Below are 8629 nucleotides of genomic sequence, written 5' to 3' on the forward strand. Positions count from 1 at the left end.
CACAACCCAAATAAGTAAAATTTTCTCATACTAGACAAAGGTGCCGAAAACATGCAAAGGAGAAAAGATAACCTCTTCGACAAATGGTGCTGGGAAAACTGGAAAACTATATGCAGCAGAATGAAACTAAACCCCTCTCTCTCACCCTGCACAAAATTCAACTCCATTGGCTCTTGTATGAAAAGAGATGCTGAGCAAAATGCTTTTTTACAGCTTAATCATTCTGGCATTCTAATTAGTGCTGTATTTCAATTGTGCAGTCTCATTTTAAGTGTTTGTTCTTTAAGATTTAATGCTTGTTTTTTCTTTTGATAGGTAATAGTGAAATCTCCAAAACAAGAACATTTAAATCTGGGATATAAGTTTAAGATCATATACACAAAACCATCTCTTTTCTTGTTATATAATGAGCCTATTGGAAATTCACATTTGTAGTAGCCTTTTATTTGGCTTCCTCTAGAGGTACTTCTCGTAGGCCTTAGTAAGATCAACCTTTCAAAATGGGAAGATTGTGCTCACATATTCTATTCTGAGTATATATAAATTTAATATCATTTGGGAACTCCAGGGTGAGTTTATCAATTACACAAGCTGCATTTTGCTGATGAGTATGCATGTGATGCTTAATTACTTGAAGAAAAGCATAAAGTTAGGACTTGAAACAATTCATGAAAGTGGACATTTGAAAACTTGTCACAGTGGCACCAATTTAATTGCCCTTTTGTTTTTGCTTTTAGGAGACAGTAAAGAAACCCATCTTGCAGGATGATATTGAAGATTGGTCTTCTGATTATATAAGATGATTATTTTATAAAAAGACTTTCTAGTGTATAAGACACAGCAGTGTCCACCTGTGTATAGTAGCCAGTTTTCTTCGTTTTTACTTTCTTATCTGTGTTATAGCTCAATATGGATTTGTGTTTAGACAAATTTTATTTGTATTTCATGTTAAACCTGAAATATGTGCTTGCTTATGTGAAAAAAAGAGGCACTCTGACTTTGATACCTTTCTAAATCAACAAATAAAACAGTGCTTTCAGTGTTTTGATAGCATGAGAATGAAGTTCAGCAGTTTGCTAAAAATGTTTATTCCTTTTTACAACGTTGAGTGTCCCTTAACGCTTGTGTGTTTTTCACTACTCATGCTTTGGTGAGATCTTTATGTAACAGAATAGGACAGTGATGAATGTTGTGACACATTTTTCTCATTTTTTCCTGCCTAATCTGTTCTAGGAACTGTATTAAACCATTCCAGAGGGAAAACTTCTGAATTTCTGTTAAAGAAATAGTTTGATTCAATGGGATAGCAAAAATTGGATGAAAGGGACTTTCAAATACTCTCTTCATGTTTTTAAATTGCCCTGGTGAGACAAACCACTCTACGCTGCCACCAAGCAGGAGAAAACTACAGCCTTCAGTGCCCAGGACCTTCAGATAGGCTCTTGGGTGTCCCTTGGCAGAGCAGACCCTCCCTTAGCCTGTCCCCGCTCCCTGCTTACTCCAGGGTTGAGGGTGTCTATAGGTCAGCGTAGATTTCATAGTTAGCACTTAATAGATCAATTAGAGTTGTCCATTGAATCAAAATTATCTTAGTATCTCTCCATATTCTGTGTCTGTTCTATTATCTAAATAGTGTGTATAGCTCAGTGTAGATTTCATTGTTAGCATTTAATAGATCAATTAGAGTTGTCCATTGAATCAAAATTATCTTAGTAGCTTTCCATATTACATGTCTATTCTGTTACTAAATATAACTAGTTCTAGGCTCTGAAACTCAATTCTTTTAAGGCCACATTTTAAAATGATACTCTCAAAGTTAGAACTCCCTTTTAAATTTAGCATTACAAATAATATTTTTATTCCTTACACTATGACAGGTGTTACAATGAGGTATAGTCAGAGAACTGAAACCAAGGTAGTTTGTAAACACAGTGGAGCAAATTTAGATTAATGTATTAATGTATCATTTCCTGAAATAATAAATAATAATAAAAAATGTCCCTTTTTTGGTTAATATATTTTATGTTAAATACATTTTGTTAAATATGTTTTGCTCATTTCATCAAATGAGAAATAGGACAATATAAACATTCTTAGTGAAATAAACATCGTTATTTCCTTATGCTCTCTAACGTGGCTCCATGGTCTCATTCCTTCTGCTGTTGCTATATGTCGTCCACCTGCGTGTGGTGTTAGAAAACAAAGGTGTCCTCCAATTCTGTTCTGTGGCACCAAAATGCACAGGTCCTGCATTTTTTAGTAGAGTCAAGCCAATGCACTTCGTCATTTGTCTCCTGACTTGTGCCAGTTTAACATGTTGTCATTTACTATGCCAAGGGACTACCTTTTATTCTCAGGAATACTCCAAATAACTTCTCCTAGAATAAAAAATTTTTGCCTGTTTGGATTATCATGAATTAGTTCATCCTCTCCTCTTACCACCTACCCTCCTCAGCCCCTTGCTCTGGCTTCTCGCCACCTTCACCACTTACAGTTCCTTAAGAGTTCTCCTTGCCTCTGGCTGTTGGCATGTGCTTCTTTGTTCTTCTGGCTGCTGTCTCCTTACCCTTGCGGTATCCACATACACATCACCTCCACCAAAAAAGGCTGCAATATTGATGGGAAACGGTTTCCAGGTTTCATCTGAGTGTTCCTGTTCTGCTCTTTTCAGATATTTCCATAGTGTCTATGACTGTGACATTTGCTGGTAGGACACTTCTGTTGTCATATGGATTCTTGAGCAGTGGACCCTATCTCCTCCCTGTAGTCACTCCAGCACCTGTCACACTGCCTTCGCACATGCTTGTTGAATTAATGTACTAAGAATGGGGAACCAGAAGCTCTGATACAGAGCCAGAATGGTGCAAATCCAGTGTGCAAACACGGGCAAATTATTTTTAATCAGAATATTGCATTTTTTCAAACATGCATGTTTTTCATTCTTCTTTCACCTTTATCATTGCCTTGCAGAGGTGGACTTAGGGAAGCGGGAGGGAAGGTGCCTCTGAGGCTCTGGCCTCTGCCAAGAGGACATTTTTGGTGTGTGGATCGAGGACCAGGAGCCCTTGGGATCCTCCCCTGGCCTGAGGCTGCAGTTGCTGTGCGTTGGGCAGGGGAGGTCTTACAGGTCCAACTCCAGTAGCTACACCAGCTGGTATCTGGATATTGCTCACAATATCCGGAAAGCTGTAAGGAGGGTAATGTAGTCAAAGGTCAGCATTTGCACACTCCTGGCAAGAGTGGCATGAACAACAGAGATGGGAGAAAGGCAACAGGCCTAGACCTAGAGGCAAGGGGCCTGAGATGCTGGCAGGGGGGATGTGGGAGAAGCAAGCAACTTCCATGCTGTGCCCAGCAGAGGACACACAGAGGGTGGGTCTCCCCTCACCAAGGTACTTGCTTTAGTGCCTTCAGAACAGCCTGATTCGTAGGAGATAAAAAGCTTGGAAGGGGTTAGTGCCTAGCCCATCTTGATGAACCAAATAAAAACTGGGTTCCCACCTACTGATCATTCACCTGATAGGGCACGTCATTGATACTTGAAAGTATGCTACCTAGTAAAATGAAGCACACACAGCCTCTCTCCATGTCCTCATTTACAAAATCATGCTCTATTTATAGCAGAAAAGTGTCTGAAAAAATATTTTCCATAATACAGCAAGTTCATGACTATAATTTCCATGATTAAAACCAATATCTCTTAGAGTACACCCATGTATATATGTTGTTCACTGTGGAATTTACAAGATCTCTGGGAAGCTTATGTTTGTTTATGTAAAATTTGCTTCCCATCTACTTAATTATGGGCTCCCTTTTCTGTCCTCAGTTGATTCTCTTAATATTCAGATGCTTTTTTCAGGACTGACCAATGTGGCCCTTTACCACTTCAGAACATCCCAGCCCTTTTTGAGACAGGCTGCCTGGAACTTGGCAACCTCCTGCATCAGCATCCCGGTGTCTGGGATCACAGATCTGCGCCACCATGCCCACAAGCCACCTGACTTTCTATATCACAAATCCAAAGTGCTTGATGAAATACAGACTGAAATTTTCAGTAAGGGAAAGGAGAAAAGTGCCAGAGGCAATCACAAAAGTTTTGTTAGCAAAACCTTTGGTAACAGGACCTGAGAAGCAAGTTGGCCATTGTGTTTCTGTCTTCTTTTTGGGAAATGGAGGATTGAACCCAGGAACTGGCATGCTAAATCCATATGTGGAGCTACACTCTCAGGATAAGGGCAAGTATTCTGAAGTTCAGTTTACCAAAATAAAAATCAAAATACCCTGTATACCATGAAAATTCAGCTAAATCAAAGTGCTTTCAAAATATTTCATGTTGGGATGAGATTGTGGCTCAGTGGTGGAGCATTTGCCTTGCATGCATGAAGCACTGTGCTCAATCCTCAGCACCACATACAAAACAATTTAAAAATAATTATAAAAATCCACTTTTAGAAAAATTTATAATTTAGAGCAGCAGTGGAAGGCTATATTGCTGCAGTCTGCATGATGGTTAGTTCAAGAAACCAAATGAGGGGTAATGGATTAGAAAAGACACACACAAAAAATCTGGGACCCAGTGGGTATTACAGTCTGGAGGAGTGTAATGACCATGAATCAGCTCAGTACATTTATTATATAGGATATATCATTGAAGGATATGGTGTGAGAAAGTTTCTTCAAAACAAGCAGAATGAAGGTCATATGTACAAGTATTATTACTATTGGCTTGTGCTCATAATTTTCTACCACCAGGAAGCTGGCATTGGAACTTCAAGGTCAAGAACTTGATAGCTCCAAAACTTCCTTTTGAACAGGGTGCCACCATAGCAACAGGGCAATCTTAAACAGCACCTTAGCACTGAATGCTCCTGGGTGAGGCATCACCTCATGTCACAGGATGTTCAAGAACCATAGTTCAGTCACCTCTCCTGACATCTCCCCCCCCCCTTTTTTTTAATGTTTTCAGTGCCAGTGATGTGCTATTATTTGATGTTCTCAGATTTCTTCTCAGAAGACACGGCATCCTATTGTTATAACACAATAATTGGTAGTAAACACATGATTCTAAAATGTGACATATTGAATGTTTTAACATATCTTCAGGATTAGAATCATTTAAGTCATTAAGTATTTGTTCAGTAGGATCCACAAGATCATTCCTGCCTTCCTGAATATCCTGGGTCATATGATGTAACTCCATAAGATCTAAACTGTCATCATATCTTTGACCAATGTCCATTACATGATTTTTAACCAATCCCATTGGGAAGGGTAATTTGCAGTTGTTACACATTTATAGACAGTAGGACAATGAAGACTTTTGTCTAAACATAAGTGTGGCAAGTTCATATACTAATGACTGTAACTTACAAAGCATTTAATTTAATCTTGAGCTTTTCATCAACGTTTTCCTGATTGTGTAGGGCTTTGGAAGTATTTTGAGCTAAATTGTTAAGAAAATGAGCATTTTTGAATGATTTTGGATAAGGATATCACAATGTCATGGCAGAGACAGAAACAGATATCAAAGTGACTACTACAAGTGCAATACGATCAGTAGTAGCACACCGGGATCTATTTAGCTGGGCATGTCACACTTGAACTCCAGCATCAAAATACCAGGAATCAGAAATGTTAGCTGGGATTCAAACAAAGGAGGGTTGAGATAACACAGGCATTCCTTATCCTCTATTATACCTAGTAATGCAATTAGATTACATCCATGGCAAGTCGCTTGATATTTTTGTCCAGTTCTTTTCACTTTTCTATTTCTAGAAATTAAAACATAAGGAGGTTAAACACAGGCTTGCAGGCAATAGCACGAAGCCACTTTACAGCTCCTAAGCAGTACAGGGAGGTTATTTAGGGAGATGCTGGTATAATTAATGAAATCTAAGGCAGCTATCAAATGCCATGGGTCCTTTTGCATGCCACCACCACTGAAAGTCAGCACATTACTAAAAAATCCTCCAGAAGTCATAGATCCATGACATGGTTGTCTCATCAATTCTGTGAGAACAATCCAAAATATATCCACTTCTTCCAGGGACTTTATGTCACAGGGGCAAAATATTAGCACATTCCATGCACTTAGGGAATGTACTCAATTCTGTAGTAGGACTAGGGCAATAAGCTACTGGTGGATGCTCCATAGGAAACACGGTTTTGTCATTGGAGAGTCCCATTTCTGTAACTGTCTGGACATACCACTTTAAGTCCCAGGGGCCAGTGAAATTGACACCCCTGGCTCCCCCATAATGCTCTTCCTCTGGTTTACCTTTAAACAACCAGCCTGTTTATAGGGGATCAATGTATAGATAGATAAACTTCCCTATATCATGTATAATTAAATCCAGTTGAATGAAAAGTTGTAATAGCTTTATCTGAAAACCTTCCATCATTTGAGTATCATTTAGTAAATCCTGGAATGGATTCTCCAGTCCACACAGCTGGTGTACTAAATGTGGATCTGGGAATTAAGTCCAGTAAGTTTCCCCATAAACCTACTTGGCAGCTTAGAAAAGCCATCATAGCCACAAACATGGTGGCTAGGGACTTAGTGCCTCCCTGCTGTTTGATTATCTGCTCCATGTGATGTGTCAGATTCTTCAGTTGTCCCCACATTGGCCGTTTGGCATTCTGTGGAATTTTCTCTGCATTCTTCCTCTTCTTTCTCAGCTGCTTCTTCCCAGTAGAGATCAGGATCAGCACCTCCGTTCAACCTTCAGTCTTCTGAACTGTGGTTCCAGATCCTCCATGGTGGTGGTGAATAACACTCTGCCAAATTCAGGGATGTGAGTTACATCCATCTGCCACAACTGATTAAGCCACAAACCACATGATTAACCACAGTAGGTAAAACTGGAGTGTGTATTACACAGTGAGGACATTGATGAACAATTTGGTGAGACTGTTCTTGGGTAACATGAAATTCCTTGAATAAGCTGGAGCATTCTGATGGTGTAATGTATGAGAGGTTTGAACACAGTCATAAGGAGACAACTTCTGACAAGCTGCAACAAGATGATCAGCCATAGCAGTGCCCTTGGTTAAGGGGCCTGGAAGTTTGGAGTGAACGCTGATGTGTCCAATAAAACAAGGATGCTGACTCATTTGAACTGATTTTTATAAAGTGTGGAGTAAGTGAAATAACTCTTCTAACTGCATGTATCCAGTGGTGGCGATTCAATACGCATAGTGGCTCCTACTGTAGAGTCACCACCACTGTAGGCATTAACTGACTTATTAGCAAAATGCAGTGAAGCACAAATGAGAGCAGAGGTATACGGAGTCTGCACCAGTTCAGTACAAGCTGGAGCCATCAGTAAGTACTGTGAGTGCCTCACCTATCGGCTGAGTGCCTACAATTTGGGGGAAGATAAATGAGGTTATAATTGCAAACCAAATAAGTTTCTCATGAGGGTAATGATTTTTTACTTGGCCAAGAAAATTAGAAAAAACTACTTGACATTCACATGAGGATTGCCAAATCCAATTTTGTTGTTGAACTGAAAAATTTACCACAATAAAAGAAGGCTCAGTTTTCACCAATTGCATGACTCAATTTCTGCCTTTAATAATAAACTGAGTGACAAAATCATGAAATGGGGTTAAGGTTTTGGAGGAGAGTGAGCAAGATTGAGGCACTCAATAACTCCTGAAGATAGCCATATAGCCCCTTTAGGGGTAAGAGATTTAGGAAATATCAACACATACAGGCTCCTGGGAATTAATTCTAGTAAGAAACTGCTCTTAAGAGCAGCTTCAACCGTTACAATGCAGCTCTTGCTTCTGCTGTGAGCTGTCAAGGAAAGGCCAGAGAGGGCTCTCCAAATCATATATCAAATAAAAGGCCAAAATCCACAGTGGACAATTTTGTAGGCCAGGCAGTATCCAGTTAATATTCCCCAGCAACTTTTGAAAATCATTGAGAGTATGAAAAGCATCAGTTCAATTTGTAAATTCTGTGGACAAATCATGTGTCCTTCAATTAAGCTGCCTAAATACCAAAAAGGAGAAAACTTTTGTAAACTTTTTCAGGTTCTGTGCACAAGCCCACTGTGGTAAGAGAGGTTTCCAAATATCCAAAACATTCTAAAGCATATCTGAATTAGGATGTGCCAAAAAATAGGTCATCCATGTAATGAATAAAATACGAATAGGGATCTTGCTCTTGCACCAGAGCAATGGCTTGATCTACAAAAGTCTGACCTAAGCTAGTACTATTAGCCATTGCCTGTGGCAAAACCTTCCAACAGTATCTTTTAACTGGCTCTTTAAAGTTAATGACTGGAACACTAAATGCAAAGTGCTTACAATCAGCTGGATGTAAAGGTATAGTGAAAAACAATCCCTTAAGTCTATTATGATTAAATAATAAAAGGAATAGCTGTAGGAAAAGAAAGTCCAGGATGTAATGCATCCATTAATTCCATGGTCTGATTAATTGCGCAGAGATCTAGCAAACTTTAGGCCAGTGCAGTGTAGACATAACAACCACATCTGCCCCAGTGGCTGTGACACCTTGAAAGATCCATTTATTTTAAGCACCAGTCGAGTTCACTCTGCCTGACTAACTGAGCCCAGAATGACCTGTTTGAGACCCCAAAGCCCTTTTCACCTCTGGGTT

The 8629-nt window shown here is 39.4% G+C and overlaps 1 protein-coding gene across 3 annotated transcripts in view; it reads left to right on the forward strand.

The window, feature by feature from the left end:
- The window catches only part of LOC306641183 (uncharacterized protein), a 42721-nt gene extending 40593 nt beyond the window's left edge, over nt 1-2128 (forward strand). For all 3 annotated transcript variants that reach the window (XR_013758051.1, XM_079106113.1, XM_079106111.1), the window contains one exon: nt 738-2128. Coding sequence is in view for 1 of the 3 variants with exons in the window: in XM_079106113.1 (XP_078962239.1) it covers nt 738-747 (10 nt within the window). In the remaining 2 variants the exon portion in view is untranslated. The remainder of the gene's footprint in view (nt 1-737) is intronic.
- Nucleotides 2129-8629: the final 6501 nt, after the last annotated feature.

The sequence above is a fragment of the Sciurus vulgaris genome (genome assembly GCF_902686455.1).
Source record: "Sciurus vulgaris genome assembly, chromosome: 12".
In the NCBI taxonomy this organism is placed as follows: domain Eukaryota; kingdom Metazoa; phylum Chordata; class Mammalia; order Rodentia; family Sciuridae; genus Sciurus; species Sciurus vulgaris.